Source organism: Sinocyclocheilus anshuiensis, unplaced genomic scaffold, assembly GCF_001515605.1.
Source record: "Sinocyclocheilus anshuiensis isolate Anshui unplaced genomic scaffold, SAMN03320099.WGS_v1.1 scaffold1281, whole genome shotgun sequence".
Classification (NCBI taxonomy): Eukaryota; Metazoa; Chordata; class Actinopteri; order Cypriniformes; family Cyprinidae; genus Sinocyclocheilus; species Sinocyclocheilus anshuiensis.
The window spans coordinates 721,629-745,445 of NW_015548261.1; the positions used below are offsets into that span (position 1 = coordinate 721,629).

At 37.4% G+C, this 23,817-nt stretch overlaps 1 protein-coding gene across 1 annotated transcript in view; it reads left to right on the top strand.

Moving 5' to 3' along the window:
- Positions 1 to 23,817, top strand: part of cdh8 (cadherin 8) — a 91,964-nt gene that overhangs the window by 24,694 nt on the left and 43,453 nt on the right. Inside the window, exon 2 of the mRNA XM_016443057.1 lies at positions 4,111 to 4,405. Coding sequence (XP_016298543.1) covers positions 4,111 to 4,405 — 295 coding nt within the window. The remainder of the gene's footprint in view (positions 1 to 4,110; positions 4,406 to 23,817) is intronic.

Sequence of the window (23,817 nt, forward strand, 5' to 3'; positions counted from 1 at the left end):
CAGTGCTCAATAACAATTATAACAACAATAGAAACAACAATATTATTTTCTTTGTTTCTTTCAAAAGAAAGAAAGAAAATAAATAAACATCTTACTGACCCTTGACTTTTGAACGGTAGTAGTTGTAGTTTTGTAATAGTAATACAGTCGAGATTCTAGTTTCATATTTCATTGTATAGTCTGTTTTCACCTTTGTTTTTATGTGTACTTCTACAAGATGCATATTACCAATTCTCCTGTTAAAATGTGCACATGTATTATTATTATTATTAGTAGTAGTAGTAGTAGTAGTAGTTGTTGTTGTTCCATTGTTAGTTGTTTTTAGTTTGGCAGATCTTTGTATATCAGATTAGTTTTAACACACCAGAAGTTCAGAGTCACAGCCAGTCTTAAACAGGACCAGTCCTGGGCCAGACCTGATGTGTTGCTTGTGATTGTGTTACTTGTGTGAAATCAATGCATGTTTTAACAGGAGAATTGGTAATCATATCCTGTAGCAGTCCACAGTCCATTCAGCTGCTCACTAAACAAAGCAGTGGGTAAAAACAGACTACGCTAAAATATGAAATTAGATTCTCAATCTGTATTATCTGGACACAGATAAAGCTCTTTTGTAACCAAGTTTTTTGTCTGGATCTGTAGTTGGATCTGCTTCATGAAAATCTATCTGTTTTTCAATTGATTACATTTGCTTTTTATAGCAATAACAATTGCTCTGTTTGGTTCCTTCTCAGCACAGTGGGAATAAATCAGGAGCACAGGAAGGCTAATCATGTACCTGGGAAGGTTACCGAGAAAGCCATTACATTCAAAGCACTGTGTGGTATTCATTAGTCAAGCATGCATCACATGTTTACTCTAGTTGTTTTGCATTAGGATATTTATTATTTTCTCTGAGGGTAGGAATCCTGTTTTATTGAATGCATACATTATCAGATGTAGGGGGAGCTGTTAAAAATAACAATCATTACTTTTAAATACTCTCATTTGATCACATACATAAATTCTATTGCACATTTTGTTTGGTGGAATCTCTTAGAGGCAACATGTAAACTATATTTATTAGTAAGAGAGTAAAGGTAACAGCCCATTTAATAAAACAATTATCAGTGGGTACTGCAAGAATGTAGCAGTAGGCTTATCAGGTAGCATGTAATCTTTTTTCTCATGAAGAAAGTATTTATAATTACATTAATTCACTATACGAATACACTTCGTGCTTATTTCCTGTATGGCCCATTTTCAATATCTTAAACAGAATTATTTATATATGAGAGTCAGTATTATTTATGCTTGCATATAAAATAATCCTAAACAAAGAGTCATGGTAGCAGGTTTGGGATGACTGATTACATGTAATAAATTCTAATCAAACAGAATAGTGTTTGAATAATATAATATTTTTGCAGTTATTAGTAGTTTCAGTTAATGGATTACAGAGCAGATGGTGAAAGTAGAGTTGAGAAAAAAATAGGGGAAGAGGGAAATTAATATTTGATGCAACACACAGCCAAATTTGAACCTACATGCACCACATGCCAACCACAATGGCTACAACTTCATATAGATAAGCAAAATGAAAAGATAACATAGTACGAAAGGCGTGTTGCACTATATATTACCAATATGCAATTGACATGAATTATCGAGATGCTGATGATGAGGAGGAGGAGAAATTAATTAATGTTATTAGTGTCTGTTAAAATATAAATGGCATAACTTCTAAAAGCCCCTGAATACATTACATGAATTTGCTCTTACAACATGCATGATCACCATGGAACCTTTGAGTAGCCATGCAGAAACTGCGGTGACCTTGAAGGACTGCCGTAGCACATGATCTAATCCACAGTTCACTTAGTGCAAAGCAGAGCCCTACACTTGAACAATGCCTAATTAACCATTGAGATGGTCCTTGGGTTGAGGCTCCTCTGACATTTTTTAAACGTGTGACATGACATCTCTGTAGGTGATGTGAATCTTCTCTTCTCTACCCACGTCCTCTCTGCCTCTTGCCCTGACAAGAGGCAAAATCATTCATTTGCAATGGCGGGCTTAACACTGCACTTTAGTGTGCAGTCGGCAGGCGGAGAGGGATGGAGGAGTCCTCATTACGGAGCTGCTGATTGTTCATCTGGCTACTATAAAGATTAATCTCTAGCAGCCACTGACATATTTTCTCCTGAACTGACAATAAAAGCTGTACTCCACAGCAGTGGTACAGAGAGAAGTGGGTGTAAAAACCCACTGTTGTTCCTGTTCAGCTCCAGTCGGGCAGCTCTGAATGCTAATCCACGTCAGTGTGCTGGCAGATTTAAGACTGCCCGGGATTTTACATTTCTGTTGCAGTTATTCTTCAGCTCTGTATTTCTCAGTGTCTTGTACTCAATGTTTTCAATCAAATTTATTATGAGAATAACTTTATATTATGATTCTGTGGTTTTCTTTGACCTACTTTCTCCATTTTTTACCTTTAGTGGAGTGATCATAGACTTTTTCTTAGTTTATATTAGAGTATTGAAACAAAAGTTTGTAAAAGAATTACAACTACCAGACCCCTTTCCATTATATGTGTGTTAAGAGAGTTCAAAATGTGGATGCCGTCAGATGTTAGAGCACTGGAGTTGCCCTGGCAACCCGGATAATGACAGACTGCCTCCTCTCCGCAGCCAATTCAGTCGATTGTTTGCACATTGAGATTAAGCGATCATTCGTCAGAATGAGAATGGTGTGAGCGCAAGCCTGAAACGCTGTATGTACACATAGGGCATAGGGATGAACAAATGGAGGAAGTGAAGTTGTGCAGCTGTGACATTTTGTTTATATATTGTAGGGATCCATAATAATATATCATTCGTTGTATCGATTACATGAAGAAAGAATCACATGAAAGAGAAAAAAAAGTTTTCCATCAGAAAAAGCATATCATTCATTTGGGCTCATTTAGGGATTTTCGTAGAGCAAAGACTGTTGTGAAGCTGATGTTTTAATGAGATAGATCTTTCATGTGGAATGATAGGACAATTAGGAGAACAAAAGTGCAAGGTGTGACAATTTAAGTGTGTGTGCTTTGTCAGTGTCTGGAAACGGCACCGCTGAGGCAACATGCATAAAACCATAGTTATTAAGCAATTGCATTTTATATTTATTTTTTTCTTAAGTCCGCATTTCAAAGCTCATGCTGTCCTTGTTACTGCAGCCTCAAGTGTACTTCCACCTGGCGCCAGGCTGTATATATTACCGCCTCAAGAAATGGAACTGAAGTTGCTGTACATGATGTAGCTACAGAACTGATGGGAGTTATGTGAGGAAGTAAAGTCTAAAAATGTAATTTCAGACATTTGAAAATTCAAAAGTTCTGAAGCCCTCTCAGCCCTCATGTTATTCTGAAGTCATTCTTATTCTTATTCTTATTCTTATGAATAACGATGATAATAATAGTAATAATAATATGATTTTTGAGAGATCATTCTAATATGCTGATGTGATTCTCAAGAAACATTTCTTATTATCAATTTTCAAAACAGTTGTGCTTCTTAATATTGTGTGATCAGTAGATGAATAGTGATTCGATTTATAATATTGTTCCAATTTGTTCAGTCTACCGACTTTCTGTCTATTTTCCCTCTGAGAAGCAGTCAAGGATAGTCTTGCCTTTATTTATTTATTTTATTTATTTATTTTTCACACACAACCCAATTGCCTTCTCGTTCTGGAACTGTGGCCTGGTGACTGGTTTCAAGTTGGTAACAGGGCCCTGAGGCAGGTGTGAGCAAAACGCTTTGACCTCCATCCTCTACTAGTGATGTATGAAGAGTTGAACGACAGATATATGGGATACACAACTCAAGCATCACCTGGAAATCCAGGACTTAGCCTGCCCTTTTGCATTTTTTTTTGGTTTGTGAGATTGAACAGTTCAGGCATTACAGTAAAACACTTGAATTTCAAAGAGACTATGCAGCTCTGCACTTGACGGTGGGCTTGCATTCTTTTACGTGATTGATTGCAGCTCGGTCCGGTGTGGACGCCATTGATCTGGTCATGCTCGAGTGGTATTAGCTGCAACTGGAAGTAGCCTCAATCCCCCTCCTCTGTTTCTCTTTTTAGCTCCATACGGATTTGGACATGGGGAATAAGAACATCAAGTATGTGCTGGCAGGGGAAGGGGCAGGCACCATCTTCGCAATCAATGAGAGGACGGGGGACATTCACGCCATGAAAAAGCTAGACAGGGAGGAGAAGGCTGAGTACACGCTCACGGCACAGGTCATCGACAGAGACACCAACCAACCTCTGGAACCACCATCAGAGTTCATCATCAAAGTGCAAGACATCAATGACAACCCCCCACAGTTCATTGAGGGGCCTTACAAAGGTTCAGTGCCAGAGATGTCCCAAGTGGGTAAGTGATCTCCTTTCATCATCTCTGGTTGTTTCAGCTGAACAATGACACAAGGCCCTTTATCTCACAATGAAATGAGGCAGACAAAAGCTTTGACAAAATACATAAGTAATAGAGATTTCATGATCTAAAAATAGACAAAGAGAAATCGGAGATGACAGGAATTTCTCATTATTATGTCTGGAGATTGATACAACAATACATGACATGTATACTGGTGCACATAGTCATAATGGGGTCTGCCACTGAGATTATCTTGTATGACCATAAAAAAACCCCAAAAAAGCATATTTTTGTTTTTCATGCCACATAATGTATTCACAAGTTCACAAGCATTTGTAGTAATGCATTCTAATGAATGTCTCCTAAGACTTGCTTTAAATAGAGCTCATAGTTAGTTGACAAAGCCTGCTTGAGATTTCTCCATACAAACCCGAGCCTGACCTTGAGATGGGTCTTGAATATGAGTTAGTCGGTGAAAGGAATCTCTGAAAATTTGATAAGAGATAACCCTCTGTTGTGCTGCAATGTAGTGTTTTGCGGTGAAAACTCCTTTTTTTCTGGAAAGTATACAGGAATCTGTTGTGTACTTTTCAACTCTTGTGCTGGGGAATAGCTGTATAAAACATCTAAACTCATGACTTGTTTTGTTTTTGCGGTTGATGGTTTATAAACAACATGAAATAATGTAATGCAGAGAGAATGACTATATTAATTCATATAGATTAAAGATGAGAGTACTCTGAGCTACAGGAAGCGCCATTAATAAAATGATTGATGTCAATTTGAGCAGTAAAACAGCATTAAATCTGCCCCGTGCTTCAAGTGTTTTTCAACTCCTGATCCAAGGCTCACTTTTGAAGTGTAGAATGCAGCCGGGGGAATGGTGCTCTTCTCCAGGTACATTATAACCCATTCATGTGTAACACAGAGCTTCCTTGTTTCCTTTAAAACCTTGGGTTCTTCATATGGGCATTTTCTCCTCAGTGTTTGTTCTTTGTCATATTTTCTGTGCACTTACCGCATACAGAATTGGAGCTGTATGTGAGAGTCTTTCTCTCTCTACTGCTTTCAGACTAATGCACTCAATTGAAATCCTCAGTGTAGTTTTCCGAGGGGTTTGACAGTGAAGTGTGGGATGCAGCAGACGGTGGGGGGGAAGCGCGCAGTGGTGGAGGAGGGCAGGAAGGAGAATATGGCAAAAGATGCCTGAAGTTGACTTCTTTCACAATTGTTCTTTCCTTTTGTCACTGCTGATCAATTAAACATTAGTTGATGTTCTCTTGTTTGCTTGAAAGGCATTCTCAATGACTTGTTTTGGTCTTATAAAGTATTAATGTTGTGGGAGACACTCATAGAGAGAATCAAAAGCTCTTTGGCTGGAAGAGAAAAACAACAAACAGACAAACAAGGAAGCCTCTTTTAGTTCCTGTCTCATGTACACAAATCACAGAAGTTTACCTCTCATGCTGATGTTGAATGTTTTGTTTTCGAATAATGGCCTGCCAATAAGTTTTGTGAGGAAGTTGTGAAGTTTGTTTGGGTTCTTGAAGTTCAGTTGAGGAACCAAACCAATTGGTATTCATTTATTTGTGTTGTAGCTTACGGTAGGTTGTCGATGATGGAATTGTAGTTAGTACAGGTATAAAAACTTGAACTGCTAGTTTATTACTTTGTTCAACACTAGACATTTTTTAACCAGACACATTTATTAAACTCACTATTGAAGTATTTGGATATAACTGTATCTATGTTATAGCGTTGTCAAAAATGTTGATATGTCGATACATATCAATTCTGAATATTTGGTTTCAGTACTCATTACTCATTTTACACAGTATCAATACGATTCCAGCTGTGTTTTCTCACTTTCTCTTCTGTCTGACAACGAGTTTGACACATACCATAGTGTGTGGCACTGGGATCATTTACACACGTACAGCTACGAACTCCATTATCTGCATGTGCTGTACATTGAGCGTGCTTTTGGGAATGCAATGTGTGCGAGTTACGCTTTGTTTTCACATTCACATCATTTCCAACATTTTTGTAAACCGTAGTTTACAGTGTTTCACTAGATTTGTAAGGAGAAGCTTTCATATACCGGCTATCACAGAAAATTAAATGCTTTCCCACCACCAAAATAAAAGGTTTAAGTCTTGCAAGTGAAGAAATAAATATGTAAGTATAATAATGTTACTTCTGTAGTGTAAAGTAAAATAATTATAATTATGAAATATTCTTTAAAGTTCAGTTGTATTACAATAGTAATATATTTAAGTGTTAGAATTAGTATGTAATAGTGATTTTATAATAATATTAATAATAATAATAAACCCATTTGAAGAGAAAGACAAACCAATGGTAACGTGTGGTAGTTGCTCAAGCTGTTGCTTGTTAAAGTTGTTTTTATTTGGGTAATGACTGAATTCTGAATTGGTGTACTGTAAAAACCAAGAAAGGCATCCCACTACAAAAAAAAAAAATATATATATATATATATTTATTTATTTATTTTTTCGGTGGGAACAATTAATGCTACTGGACTGTTGTGTAATGCTGTCGGCAATCTCTAAAATCCTTAGATCACCAAAGCCATGAGAGACCAAAGAATAAATGATTCGAAAGGCCATGTGAGGCGAGACAAATCCTTCACCTTCTCAACTTTAATCATTTAATGAAAGCTCATGGATGCACGTTTTCCCCCTAGAACTTTTCCCCCTGTATGCATATTCATGACATTATCTCATATTTCAATTTCACTTTGAATAATTTAAGAGTGTTATTTGCTTACGTTAGTCTGTCCACAATAGGCAATGATAACTCATTTGCATGGACTGGACGAATCTCATTGGATTAAAGGGTCTGTTTTTTTCACTAATGGGGTCTTTGACACTAAGGCCAATACAAGCAGGCGAATTCCCTCATCAGGTCTTCAAACCATATGCTGGCATTACAAAGCTCCCTGCCTTCTGCTGCTGACAAGAGGATTGTTACATTGTTGAAATTAGCAAGTCTACTTGAAGTGACTATTGGGGTAATTAACATTGAGTCGTCCATACCGCCTACCTTCCATGAAAGAAGGTGTGAATGACAATAATTGCTACAAGGAAAAATGAAGAAGGGAAAGTTGTTTTTGTCATCTGAAAGCCGAGCGTGTGTGAGGCCTCGGCGACGGGGGCTTCATTATAGAGTCGGGTAATAAAGTCAGGAAGAGACAGATGGCACATGGCTCCTCCGCCCTGCTTGCTGTGTGCCCGCTCTCTCCTGGCAAAATTAACCTGTGTACGGAGACGCAGTGCATAGGAATGTGTCAGGATCTGCTAAATTGGAGTACTGATATAAAATTGAATTGACGTTAATAGATTACCTAGAGTTAATTTGCATTTTCAGAGTTATTACGAGCTCCGGTAACAGGGCTAACAGGCGAGGGGTCTGTTCTTCTAATAACATTTCTGATTATGCACGCCATATTCCTGGCAGGTAAAAAATAAATAAGGTCTTGTCAGGGGGATTTTTGACAATGATTTGGAAGCTATTTTCTGAGACATATTTATGGAAATAGATAGCACATATCCAGCATAGCGCTCACACATTTTAAGCTATCAGCCCATGTACGTTTACAGTCTGCACACTGCCTTAAAGATGCTAAAATTTATTGGAATAATTTTAAATGGTTACATTTTACATTACAAACTTGCAATGGAAGTATTTTTTTAATAAGATTTAAAAGCAGAAATGTGAAGTTTATAATAAAAAATAAAATAAAAAAATAAACAGTAAAATCATGTTTTTTTTGTTTCGCTGATTGGCTGGAAGTTCAGTCTTGGGATGCCAGTGGTTGGGCGTTGGCTGACGACGCGGAGCTATGGTCTGGTTAAAGTTTTGACGGCACTCGAGGTTGGACTCGGAGATGCGGCGTTAGGCAAAACTTCTGCACACTGCCTTAAAGATGCTAAAATTTATTGGAATAATTTTAAATGGTTACATTTTACATTACAAACTTGCAATGGAAGTATTTTTTTAATAAGATTTAAAAGCAGAAATGTGAAGTTTATAATAAAAAATAAAATAAAAAAATAAACAGTAAAATCATGTTTTTTTTGTTTGTTTTTTTTTTACACTAAAATCAAAGTGAATATTATAATGATTACAGATTGGCCTCATTCACTTCCATTATAAGTACAGATTTTAATGGGTGGAGCTCATGTTTTAAACATATTCATTTTGAATTACGTTCCCACTGCATCTGACAAATTAGTGCCTTTCAGAGCAGATGTCCTCAGCTGCCAACCCAGCAGCAAGCAGACATTATGTCTGGCTCAAAACAAAAGTTTCTAGATATGCTAAAATCTCTCCAAGAAATATAGCTGTAGCATTAGTTGAGCTTTGAAGGAAAGTGGTCGTAAAGTGTGTGCTCACTTACTTGTTGAACAAACATCTACTGTATGAAAAGGTTTGCTATCAGAAATGTACAGGGCAACCTGTCAAGGGCTTATTTTAATAAAACTGCATCCAAGTTTGCTCTGCTTTGATAGTTTAAACATTCTACAGATAAAGTCATCCACTCTCTTCAACAGTGTAGGGCAGCTTGAGTTGTTATCTAATTACACAGTACATGCTTTACAATCAATATCACTTCTTAACATTAAAGACAGCTTTCACATTAAATTGTCAGAGCCATAGGCAGTACATAGATACGTGATTGCTTGGCAAAATAAAGCGATTTCAGATAATATCTGCTTTGTTGAATAAGTCATGACAGATATAGACTATATTTGTTGCTAGGCTCATTTTAGCATAAAAGGTAAAGGCCAGTAACCATCTAGAAAGACTTTCTCATCCTCATTAGTGGTTGAAACATGGTGCATATTTCTCTGGTAGATTCCAAGGGTTTACGGTTATATACTTGAGCATGTAATCTGGTGTGTGGCAGTGGCAGATGGAGGAGGAAGTACGGGGTGCTGGGCCTTTAACATGGTGTGCAGCTGGGCCGCTGCGGAAGCACATCTGCTGGTAAGACTCCACGCTGAGGTTTGCCCATGGCCTCAGCTGGGTTTGAGGGTCAGGGAGATAACCCACTGCAGCCAAACCATGTCCAGCTACCTTCAGAAAAGATTGGGAGGTAGTTGTAAGCAGAAATGTGTCCTGCTTCTACTTTGAAACTCTATGGGTATTTCTCTGAACTCAAACTGTAAATATACATTTAATATAACTAACTTAACTTCACTACATTAGGTTTCACCAGTGACGACTGGTGACTTCTCTAACCAGTTATGCTATCAAATTTGTTAGAGACGACAAATAAGAAACAGCATGGCAGGTGTTGATTTAAAAGGACTGTTGCCAGGAATATCCATTTAGGTGTCAGCGCCTTCCCCCATGACTACACACACACACACACATACTAAACATGAATGTGATCCTATAAACTATTCAATAATTATTCAAAATACATACACAATAAATGATTACGACCTGATAGTCTGATGTGTGTGTTACATACATGATATGGAGTTATACTCCTTTTTCAATTTTATTTGAGTGAAAGTACAAAAGTACTCATTTTTTTTATGTACTTAAGTAAAAAAGTACTGATAGATAGATTTATTTTGCAATTGTATATAGTCTACTTAATTTAATCTTATATTAGCACATATTTTTTTATAATCCTACTGCTCAAAATATCTGGGATTTTCCCAAAATAACCACTATATGGAGTCAAGCAATATAAAAAATGTATACTGTTGATAAACAATATAAAAACAGACGTCACATAGGGCTAAATGCGTAGCATTTTAATAAAACTGTTAACGTTACGGCAGCTGGGAATATGAACGTGCATGAGTTATTTTATTTAATCTGTTATTTCAATTATTATTTTTTTTTTACCTAAAACATAGAGACACGGATGTTAATGTGTCTGCATTCAAGCATTTCAGTGGGCTTAAATAGATCACCCTTTACAGCAGATTTAGTTCACAAACAACTGACAAGTTTTGACCTAAATATGATTTTCAGTTACAATAATTAATCCCAAAATTCGACATTAGTAACTTACTTTTAGCAGCATCAGTCGCGCGCGCTCACAAGATCTCCCGGTTCTTACTTGTGAATTCAGTTCACTGGAGACTCGCACAAAACGGTTCATTGAATCAGTGAGTTGTTAACTCGAGAACAGCTGCAATCGGTTCATTCTAATTCGTGAATGAATCGTTTGGTGCGATTTGCGAACCGATTTAAAAGGTTCACTGAAAATAATCAGATCGTTCTTGAATCAGACACCGCTTCTGCGTGTCAGAGCACGTGATATATTATAAGGAGTAACGATATGTATAGACTCAGCACCTCCGGGTCTGGGTCAAATCAATCAGGTAGAAATAGCCCCTCATTGTAACAAATGTGCAAATGTGTGTGTATGCGTGTATGTAAATATGTTCTGTTATTATAATTATTTATCTGTCAAAATATACAGTGGGTACGGAAAGTATTCAGACCCCCTTAAATTTTTCACTCTTTGTTATATTGCAGCCATTTGCGGATTATGGAGGCCACTGTGCTCTTAGGAACCTTAAGTGCAGCAGAAATTTTTTTGTAACCTTGGCCAGATCTGTGCCTTGCCACAATTCTGTCTCTGAGCTCTTCAGGCAGTTCCTTTGACCTCATGATTCTCATTTGCTCTGACATGCACTGTGAGCTGTAAGGTCTTATATAGACAGGTGTGTGGCTTTCCTAATCAAGTCCAATCAGTATAATCAAACACAGCTGGACTCAAATGAAGGTGTAGAACCATCTCAAGGATGATCAGAAGAAATGGACAGCACCTGAGTTAAATATATGAGTGTCACAGCAAAGGGTCTGAATACTTAGGACCATGTGATATTTCAGTTTTTCTTTTTTAATAAATCTGCAAAAATGTCAACAATTCTGTGTTTTTCTGTCAATATGGGGTGCTGTGTGTACATTAATGAGGAAAAAAATTAACTTAAATGATTTTAGCAAATGGCTGCAATATAACAAAGAGTGAAAAATTGAAGGGGGTCTGAATACTTTCCGTACCCACTGTATGTCTTCCTTTCCTCTTGTTTCGTAGTATATTGAGAAACAAACCATTACAACTGCAACGAGCTGGACTTCTTTTTTGCATGTAAAGCCTGACTGTCTGTCTCCACTTTTAGATGTATATTACTGACTTTTATATCCACAGAGGTTTTGCAACAAGTGTGAGTGAAATTAATTTTCAGTTGAAATGGTCTTAGTTAATAAGATGTAAGCAATTCTTGCTGTGAATGTGCTACTGTAGTATTGGTTTCAGCACGATTTCTTTGAAACCACCTCTCTCGCTGCCTGGACGTCAGTGCCATACTTAAAATGTGAATCACGAAGAAAGAGCTTACAAAATGATCCTACTCCACTCCACTGACTCTGCCACTTATCCTACCAGTCATGTTCAACTGCTCATGAAAATAGATGAAAATGCAATAGACAGTTTAATCCATTTCCATCAACTCTCCTTTTGAATTTTTCCTCTTTTTTTTTTCTTTATATGTTTTTTTATCCCATTTTTATCCTTGGTTATTTTGATGAATATCTATCAACGTCCTTGCATTTTTTTAAGCATACATATCTTATTTTGCTGGATCTTTTACTATCATATACAGCATTTACAGTTTATACTTGTAATAATATTTTAACCTTGAGAGAAAATGGTACACTTTTTGTTTTCAAGGTTAAAATGAATTCAGCTAATAGCGTTTAACTTTCTGTCAATCAAGGAATGCTTACACTTCGCTCTAGTACAGGAATACTGCATTGGTTTTAGTCTATTACCTCCGAATATATATGTGAGGACACAGGAACAAAAAACCCACACATGCACAGGCAATGATGCCACTCATTGTGTTCAGCATAAAAGCAAATTCAATGATCATGTTGGAGCTCAAAATTAAAATAATGGACAAGAAAAATTATTTTTTTTTTTTCTAATACAGTATGCTTTTCAAAAGTTATTCCTTCCACAGAGGACAAGAGGGATGGAAATAGACAACAAGCGATGAAAGAGAGAGGAGAGAGTGTTTTTGCAGTTGGGTGATGAGGAGAGCCCATAAATAGCCCAGGCCAGCACTAATGGGCCCAGGGGGATATTGTGTTGACTTAGAGAGTGACACTGATGCCATATGACAGGGTAATCAGCACTGAGGTGGACACTGACATTATCTGTCTCTCATGATAAGGGAAAGCATGGAGGTGAAGCTAACCTCACGTCACTCAGACCTATCTGCCTCATCCTAAATGTGAGCTGAATGATAGATACACACTATTATTCAATGCTCCAATATAAGATGGTGTAGTCGTTACCGTTTCAGTGGGCCTAATTGGCCTGATTTACTGCAGATTGGAAATTAGCTCTGAACAAAAGCCATGAAATGCAGCCAAGGGCCTTCAAAAGCTGTTGAAGCTTAACATATTTGCAGTAGCTTCTATTCAGTTTTTGAATCACTTAGGCTATCCGTTACGAAAAATACGTTTATTCAAGTGTGCTATTAGTATGCTTCTTTAAAACTAAAAATAGGAAAGTATATGTTTAGTCTACTCTTTATGTACTTTTCAGAAATGTGCTTTATATACTTCTCAGAAATATACTTAAAATGACATTTAAGTATACTTCACTTATACTTAGAAAAAGTCTAAATAAATTTGAGCTATACTTCGCACTCCGGGAATCCATGTTTTCATTGTTATCCGGTAGGGGGCACGATTACACATCTTCTTTACAGAATTTCCAAAACGCAAGTGAATAAGAAACAACAGATGCTTCCATATGTAATCTAACACAATCATCAGACATAAAACAGCATCAAAACTGTGAAACATTATGCAATAAATTGTAGACCCATGAAGAGGTAATGACTGTCAAGCTTTGGGGTGTTGATCGACTCCATCTACATTTTGATTATCATTCTGAATCCAATTCATATTCATTTTTCAGCTTTTTGTTCAAAATGTTGTTTATTTATTTATTTCTTTATTTATTTTTTTTATGAAACTTACCCACATTCAAGTGTTTATAAAAAAGAATGCATAACGCTAGAATAAATGTTTTTGTTTACAAGCAGATACCCTGCTCTTTCTTTTGATGTTTTGTATGTTCAGATATTCATATAACAAAATATATACAAATTAATACCTAAATGGGGACATAGTAGTATACTTAAAGTATGATGTAAAGTTCACTTAAAGAAAACTTACGAGTATATTTGCAGTATAAAACTACTAAACTAATAGTTTACTGAGACTATACTTCAGAGTGTACTAAAAATGCTACAAGTATTTAATTAGTAAACTATCAGTATACCTATAAGTTCACTTTTAGTATCAGAATCAGAATCAGAATGAGCTTTATTGCCAGGTATGTTTACACAGAGAAGAGCAGTGGGGAGAGGACAGAACCCTGAAGAGCTCCAGTGCTGATATTACAGGTGCTGGATATGTATTTTCCCAGCCTCACTAGCTGCTGTCTGTCTGTCAGGAAGCTAGTGATCCACTGACCTTTTCAGAATAATTCATATTTGCCACTCTGATCTCCTTTTCCAGTGTGTATTTGGCCTGTTTCTACAATACTTTGTCCCCTTTCCTGCGAGCATCTTCTTTGGCCTGACGGAGCTGTCTGAGTTTTGCAGTGAACCATGGTTTGTCGTTGTTGTTGTAAGTTAAATGAGTCCTTGTAGGAATGCACATATCTTCACAGAAACTGATATAAGATGTTACAGTCTCTGTGAGCTTTTCAGTGGCAGCAGCTTAGTATAGTTGTAGTACAAACTAAAGTGTGTGTGGCCCCACTATGTTTAGCTTTATTAAAATGTTTTGAATGTTTTGAATTTTATTTTAAAATGATTGTATAGGGAAAGCAGTGGTCTGCAGAAATGTGTGCTACTTTAACTCTAAAAATAATTTGTGTAATGTGTGTGTTTCTCTAAAGACAAACATATAATATTAATTTCACTGCATCAGGTTGCTTTGTTTCACATCAGGTAGAAATTATTCGGAAAAAATAAGCATATATTAAGCATACAGCCTTCAATATCAATAGAAACTAACCAATATAATGATTAAGAATAAATTATATTATATGTATATTATGTTAAGATGGTAGATCTGAACTGAGCACATTTTTGTTGTTGCACATGCATCACTGCTTGTACTGTATATTACTTTTTTTGTTAAAATTGAGATTTATGCATCATAAAAAAACATGTTGTGATAAAAATCACAGTTCATTAGTTGTTGTATATTATTTTAATGGATTTGCAGAGTCATACATTTTAATTTTACTAGTCATATGGGCATTTATATTAACCTGAACTTCAGCTACAAGTTTATTAAAAAGTCACATTTTAATTAATGTCAGATGGAGAAATAAATATTTACTTGAACTTTAGCTTCAAGTTTACTTAAACTTAATATTTTACTTTTATAGTGAGATGGACATTTAAGAATCGAATCACAGAGTATCTGAAATTAGTGAGGGTTTTCTAATAAAGTGCAGATGTAACATGTAAGCAACATATCCACCATAACAAGAATAGCAATGTACAGTGAGTCATTTAAGATTATTTACAAGGCATAATTTTTTTTTTACAAATAATTGGAATGGGATTGAAAATATATATTGATATGATTATTTTTATTTTTTTGACATGCCATATTTTTGTGCCATGCTAGTATTACTATGTTCATTGCAGCTTCAAAGTGGATCACGCAGTTATATGTAGATGTCACTTCCAAAACTTTGCAGCGTGTAATTGGCCGTCGGTCCTTTTAGCAACATGAAAAACAATACTTTTATTCAACGGATTATATATATATATATATATATATATGATGTCGAAAGTGTGAAAGACTGCCGACTTTACAATCACTAAAAAGCTGTCACTCATCTCGGTTCGCGATCTCACAACGTTCCATTAAAATCAATTAATTTGTCTACACTGCATAATGAATCTATTACTTACATTGTGTCATTGTTTGTTAATGAGAGAGGATTCGTGAGAGCGAGCCTAACTCAGCGCTGAACAAAATCTCCGGCGTTGTGAGCAGTGAGTGGATTCTAACTTAAACACCTTTGATTGGCATTCAAGAGATCAACAAACATGTCTGATTGGCTACATCTCTCACCGCTGCAAAAACACGCTGTAAATAGGAACATTTCCCGCTCTCCAGAGCTCAAACACAATGGAGCAGTTTCTAAATCTGTTTCGCCAATAATATCATATCATTACAGTATCAACTGAAGGTGCTCTTGCTTTTGTTTCAAGGTGCTTATATTTAAAATGGACGTTGTGGTGTTTTTTACCCATGATTTAGTTGTTGTTACAAAAAATTATTTGTGATCAAACATTAATTGGCGGATGCACCTGCAGTGTCGCTGCAGACCCCCAGTTGAAGACCCTTGTGTTACTTGCTGTTTCTTTGTAATAATTTTTGAAATTTACTAGCAATTTCTGAGTGATTGTTTCTACACTTTTTTTGGAAAGTGTAACTTATTATAGATTACAACATTTTATTTTTCATAAATTATATATTTATAATTGTTGACATTTCATAAAAAAAAATATTGTATTTTTTCAGATTTGACAAAATGTTATTCGCATAACAATTGAAGTGGAACAAAAAGAACATGGACAATGGAAACGTGATTTTCGAAGTTTGCATGGTCACAAAATTGCTTATTTGATTTGTGATCTCTAAATGTCTTGTAATAATGAATCATGTATTATTTAGATTATCTGTGTTAAATTATAATATTATAAATATTCATTATTTAATTCGATATAAATATTTCTTATTCATGTATATATTTAAACAATTCAAAATTATTTTAATTTGTCTGTGAATTGCTGTACCTCTATAGATCCGTTTTCAGCACACGAGCAGCATTCAGTAGAGGACAGCTGAGATTCCGGTGAATGCTTGAGTGTTCTAATCTACACTCTTGCCTTTGGCACTGCTTATTTATATCTGATATGATGCCTGGCCGCTTTCTCACAGACGGCCCTCTGTTCAAAATCTCCTTCATCTATTAATTATGCAAGAGACACAGTGTGGATATTTAATGTTGTGTCAAGGCTTTCTCTTTCACTCCTCACCCTAGGAACTCATTTCATTGTGTTTCTATTTCTACTTTTCTCTGTGTTTTACTCTTAATTTCCATCATCTTCCTAGTATGACAATGAATCCACTGTATCCTCTGCCTGTCTCTGTCTCTATGCACATTATTAGGCAGCAGCATAGCAGCAGTATGCACTTCCCATAGGCATTCAGTATTCAGTATTGCCCTCCCAAATTAAAAGCGCTGATTACATCCTGTGGGCAATGTGGTTTTATCTGCTCTTTATAGTGCTTTTATTAGTCTATAGACTTCGAATGAGCGAGTAAATGCATGAGTGCATATGCAAATGCTTCAGTATTCAGAGTAAATGCATAACCACAGAGAAGCATCTGATCAAGCCCTCTCATAGTGCCGTTACATATATGCTTTTCAAGCGAAGGACACCAAGAGCCCAAACGCCTTTGTGTTGCTTGGGCTAACCGGGATGATGTGTCCAGAAAAAAGGCGTTTGAGGAAAGGTCTTCATGAAAGGTCTTCTTGCAGGGGTCGCACCACAGAAGATTCATTGGTGGCTGTCTGGGTTGGGGGAGGACATAAATGTGAGGGAAACACATCCATCACGCTGCGCAGATCTAAGCTTAGAGGAGCATCCAATCATGGCTCAGAATAAAAGGCTGGGCATAAAAATCTGCACTGCAAGGTCATTTGAAAAAGAAACAGATAAGATGGAGAGATCAAACAGTAAATCTCTGCTGCATGGAGTCTTTGTGGCTCTCACAGGGGACCGGCCCATTAAAGCAGGCCTCTGCTCCAGTGAACATCTCCTCCACATATGAGAAGCACTATTATCTCCCCCATAGTGTCCCAAATAGTTGCACTCAAACATTTACAAACAGGTTTTGGTGGTTAAACCAGTTGCATCATTTGGTTTTGTTAAATAATTCAGATTTCTATGGGTCTATCACAATCTTTGACATCACTTATGTTGGGCTCTTACAAGAACTGCGGTGTCACATCAGGTCTCCTGGCTAATTGGAAGCACCTATGATGTAGAGAAACCTTTTTTTAAATGCCACACTTGATCAGATACTTAAGAAACCCCATTTGCTTTCTTTCTGCTTTTCCTTTCTTTTTATCCATCATTTATTTTAACAAATCCCTCTAGGTATATGCGTGTGCAGGTGCGTATACTGGTGTATATGAGAGTATGTGTGTTCCTTTTGATGGATTGCTGTCAGAAGGCACTAGGAGTGCTTCCTATGGCTGACTGAAACATTTACTCACCAGTCACGTTCACCGGGCTTGGTCTTACCTTTCAGAAGTTCTCAGCAAATGTGTTAGCCCTTCTCGCCCAGGCTATTTTGCCTGAGGCCAAAGGTTTGGTTTGTGTGATTCCCTTTTGGCTCATACTACCAGTCAGGGTGTAGCTGAAGCCATCATTGCGTCCCTATCGTGTGCAATTGTCATGTCAGAGGTGGCGCCGTTACCGTGGCAGGGAGATCAATGCCTCCGTCCACTCCCACGTCCTCCCAACTCCTTTGACCGTGATGCTTTTCATAGCTGTCTGAGTGTTCTATACCACAGTGATAGTTATATGTCAACTTTGATGGTCCCATCATGCTTACAGGAAGTCAGTGTAACGGAGGCCAGCGAGTAAGTGCTGTGCAGGTAAACCTCACTCCCCTGATCTCAAGAGACGCACTAGCGACTGACGCTAGAGGCTGCAGTCTTTAGCCTCCTTGTTAGGACCCACTCGGAACGAGAACGAGGTGTGGCGGTGAGGACCCGGGAGAGGCAGATTACAGATAACGTTAGCTCATTGCCTCACCTTCACACCATACACACAGACACGTACACTCCCACCTGTTCAGTGCTGCCGTTTATCGCCTATCCTTTCCTCTTTTCACTTTTTCTGGTGAGGGGGAGCAGACTTGGCCGGCGTGCTTTGTGATGATCACAATCACTTCGATGTGTCATTTATTCTCCTGAGTGCTTCAATACTTATCTCACTCTAGACACAGCCAAAAATGGAGCTGGAAAACACCCAGTACGTCAAGCCAACTGGAAGGGCAGAAATATTCCCTTTAACCACATTTATGGCATGGCTTATGGTATTTACACTTTCCAAAAAGTAAGTCAATAAATAAATAAAATTATAATACATTTTAAAAATGCCATTTAAAGGGTTAGTTCACCCAAAAATGAAAATTAGCCCATTATTTACTCACCCTCAAGCCATCCTAGGCGTATATGACTCCCTTCTTTCAGATGAATCCAATCGGAGTTATATTAAAAATTGTCTTTGATCTTCCAAGCTGTTTAATGGCAGTCATTATTAAAACGTAATAATCAATTTAATCTAGCTTGCGCCAGTTGTACAAGGAAGCAGCTCCAGGAGGATGACGTAAGATGTCGGTGATTATTATTATATAGATGTAGATGATTATTACGTTTTAAATATGGTTATTTTTCTTACAAAAACGCATCAATTCACTACAGGAGGCCTTTGTTATATATATATATATATATATATATATATATTACATGATTCTTTGATGAATTAAAAGTTCAAAAGAACAGCATTCGTTTATTTGATATAGTAAAAATATAAATGTATTTACTGTCACTTTGATCAGTTTAATGCATCCTTGCTGAATAAAAGTATTGCTGCATAGTGCAGCAATATCATAGACGTGGTCAAGGTATACAAAGGCATGGCAATTAGAAATATTTTGTCGTATTTACTTTTCAGAATGTGAATTGTTTACTTTCCTTTCTGTCATTTGCTTTTTTTTTCTAAGTCAGAATGAAACAGAAGAGAGCAGAACTCCAGGCAGATCTTCTGTGGCGTTATTTTTATGATTTGACAGCACATGCCACAATTCTGACAGGTCTCATGTCTCACTTGTTATATATTTCCATTTCAACTAGATAAACTTTATTTTTATTCGACTTGTTTATTACAAACATTGCTTGGAACATGGAAAAAAGATTCACCCTCACATTGTCCTCTTGACTTATTGTTCCTCTCAGTGTAACTTATAACTTACTCTTGTTTCACTTAGTTGTGACTATCTAGGTGACAATTAAATATGTGTAGTGTAGCAATTTGTCTAGAATTTACTTGACATCATCCTCCACAAATCCTGTACACATTTCCTAAGAACTAATTAAAATAAATCAATGACATGCCACTTCAAAATGGCTGCATATGTCAAAGCCATCAGCAGCAAGCAAAGGACACTCTTAATTGTTTTGTTCCTGTGGTTCTTGTAAACAGCTTGCCAAGGACTGCACTTAAGCAACCATGTTACACAAGTGCTTTTTTTCTCGCTGCCACATTAACTCACCCCAGGCTGGTAGCATGTTGTGTTAAGTGTTGGTTGTCTTGCTGTCTCATCAGTGGCCATTAATTGTGGCACCAAAGCGATGGTCACTTATACTACATCAGCCTCAGGCCTCTTTTCCATGCAGGAGCAGATTTAAAAACGTTGACAGCCATAAGTAGAGTCTCTCATGTCTTCCTCACTGGCCATTTAAGCAAATGGTCATTCCTTTAGCTGCCACATGATAAACAGAATGCAGTATGTCACCTTCACAAAATACAATGTTTTGAGAGTGAATGTGAATGAACATCCGATATGAGGACAGATCAGGTGGACGCAGTGCTAGTATCCCTCACTAAGCCTCTCAGCAACATTCATGTCCCTTGATAAACAACACAGAGGAAACACCCTTTTCAATTATACCTCCAGCTGTAAATCATGCAGAAAAGAGTGGCGGCCAGAAAATTACACCCTTCCATATGACAGGCGGGGGAGCACACACCTTGATATCCTTCTCCTGCTGATAGCTTTTAGCATTTGTCGTAAACGTCCACCTGTATCGACAACGAGACAAGCAATGCTGTTATGAGCGTAAATTGGCCTCAATCCAGAATGTTTCAGCGGACTCTAGTGGACATTTTGACTTGCCTGCTGTACCGTGATTCACTGTTATAAGCCTAGCCTATTATCCCTGCCGGTTGGTTTAGGCCGCAATTTGAGGAGAATGATGGCTCTTTGATGAGAGCCTTCAAGGCTGTTATACATGTCTGACCTATGCATTTCAATCACGAGGGTCAACTTGACTCCCATCGCTCCAGCTGCTAGCATGGGTCTGTTACTCTAACGCTCACATTCCATTTCGGGTCAAACTGACTCTTTGGCTCTTTATAATCTTTTCCCAAAATGATGTCCTTTTAACATGGTGTATTAAAATCAGAATAATTGAATAATAATTAACAGGGCTCCAGACTACTAGTGCCCCATGTTCTACAGATGGTCGCACTGGCAGGGGGGCCATTAAAATGAAAAATTAAAAGAAACCAGTAATAACAGTCACATTGTTATTGTTTTGCAAGTGCAATCTACAATGATTTTGCTTATTTTGTACCCACAGAAATGCATATTTTATAATGATGTAGTACTGGATGCTGATTGGTCAGTGTGGCATTTTAGCAGTAACATGTTTGACCTGTTTACCACATTACTGTTCAGCTCCCGTAGTGGATTGCTATTTTTGTTGCATAGTAACATTATGTCATTGACTATATCTTCTAGAATGAGAATGACACCAGAAAACTCTGAAGCCATTTTTGTTCTGAAAGTTCCAATTGTGTTGCTATTCCAGATGCCATGGATTCGGCAGATGACATGAGTAAATAGCTTTCAGCAGGTAGCTGAGTGGTACCATGATGGGATACCCATTTTTCTAGCCACGGCTCCTGCCTAGCTCAGCTGCACACTCAAAACAAGCCCATTTAAGCCACATAATCACTTGTTATCCCAGATTTCATTGCCTGACATTGCTTTGAAATGATAGAAACCGTGAAGAATTTCTGTGTATATGGGAAAAGTACGGCATGAAACATATGCAATTTAAATTTTTAAGGGTCTATGAGGACTCTGTGTTTATTGATCAGCTAGATATTGGCCAGAGGTCCCTATGTTGGTGTGTGACTGCATTCCAAGTACTCAAATCAAAGACAAGAAACCTCTAAAGACCGACATGGGCTCTTGCCAGCTAGTCACATTCAGTTCCTGATAGTATCAGTCTCAGACAGCACGCCTATGGACCTCCAACATGCATTCACTGACTGTCTGATGCTCACAAAACTGGAAAGCTCTAATCTGATTGGCTGAATTTTCTGGAGTAAGGCCAAACAGGTGTTTGTCTGTTTGTTTGTTTCCGCCTGGAAACAAAGTCATGTTTACAAGGTACCAGGGTACAATGAGTGTTGGAGGATGAAGTTATCACTGAATCTGCCAGGGTGTCAGATTTCGTTTAGTTAACTGGATATGCAAAAGCAGACTTGTACATTCTGTTTTGCTTTCTGAGCTACATCTGTTAAATAGTCTGTATTTTGTGATGGACATAGTAGGCTATACAGTACATGCAATTGTGTCTGTGCTTTCTGAATAATAGTTTGTGTCTGTGCCTGTCTATTATTGTGGCATAATTCATTTGAGACAAACCTCTCCCAAAATTATTGTCTGCTTTACATATTGGTCAGGCAATTTCTTCTTGTCTAAGTGGACAAGGGAAAAATGTTATACCAGTGCTTCTTTCTATGTTGCATCAGATTGTAAATTATGCATGCTCGTGTTTGTCCATACTATCAAAGTCAATGGGCTCCAATGTTGTTTGGTTCCAAAAGTTGTTCCAAAATATCCAAAGTATTGTTTTCCAAAAAAGAAAGTAAGTTGTAATGACAAAATGACAAGGGTTGAAAAGGGTGAGTTAATAACAACAGACTATCCCTTGTGCAGTGATTTGAATAATTTGTTCAGTATATGCTGATTTTGTCATACAGACTCCTGCCAATTATTGAATATTATTTAGCAAAGTTAGCGTTAGCAACAGAGCTACAACAGTGCTTGGCATATTCTCATTTAGTTGCAGTAAACTCCTTATCATTTATTATTCAGAATATTCAGTCACAGCTAAATCCCAGATAATGCTATATGCGTGCTTTTAGCTATTTCATGTGGAGACCACAACATTTGAAGATCTTCACTCAACAGAATGAAATGACCTGACAAGTATAATATCATTTTCCTGCTTCGAATTGATTCACACCATTCGGAAACTGCTGGCACAGAGTGTGATCATGTTAAAGTTACTGTGGATATGCCAGTGGATAATGATGCCACCGCAGACACAACCACAGAGAAGCACAGCATGGCCCAGGGCTACAGGAGCAAAAGCACTGAGATGTAAACAGCTTGGAAGTGGCCTGGCCCGGGGACATGCAGTGGCCTGCTCAGGGTGATGCTTTCCCCCATATTCCTCTGTGGATTCATGAATATACATGTAATCCCAGTCAAGCAAGGAAGGGTGACTCGTCTCAGAGTTCGTGGTGCATGGACACCTATCTAACAAAGACAATCTACCTGGTCTCATGGCAAAAACGTACCTGGGGGCAGTTTTTCGCGAGACGCAAAATACATACCAATAAGTATATATCACTGCAGTTTCCAAAATAAATGAACACTAGAGGCAGTAAAACTCTGACACCATTTATTTCTTTTCACACAAATTTACAGTTTTGATTAATAAAGTGTAATTTTCGCACAATTTCTTGAAGAATATTATGTTATGACTACAACACAATTTTAATATGCTGGGAGATTTGAAAACTGATGCTTTTGAATGTTAGCATCGCACATATCCCGCTTCGTATCTATGGGTTTTCATAGACGGTAGGTTTCTTCGGTAGCCCATGGAGTACGGAGACGTACTTGAGAGGCGCTCCGGATCGAATCCCGTGTAACTACAGTTCGACAAAATGGTTCAAATCTGCATATAAGGAAGTTCAAATGGCACGGTTGCATCAACAAATGTGTTTTTATATCAGTTTTGCATTTGTTAACACTATCGGGTAGGTTTAGGGTTGGGTTTGGTGTAGGGCATATTTCCAACACGATAGAGCATTAAATTTAAGCGACCAGTTCGACAAAATGGTTCAAATCTGCATATAAGGAAGTTCAAATGGCACGGTTGCATCAACAAATGTGTTTTTATATCAGTTTTGCATTTGTTAACACTATCGGGTAGGTTTAGGGTTGGGTTTGGTGTAGGGCATATTTCCAACACGATAGAGCATTAACTTTTAGCGACAGTCCCCGGATATTTGAATTCTGAACCGCCGCAATACATACCTGAAGCAACGTAATAAAAACACTGCAATACGTACCTATATCAACGTAATAAAAACGTGCCAGGGTTCACATATTGAACCCGTGTTTTAGCGCCACTCAGT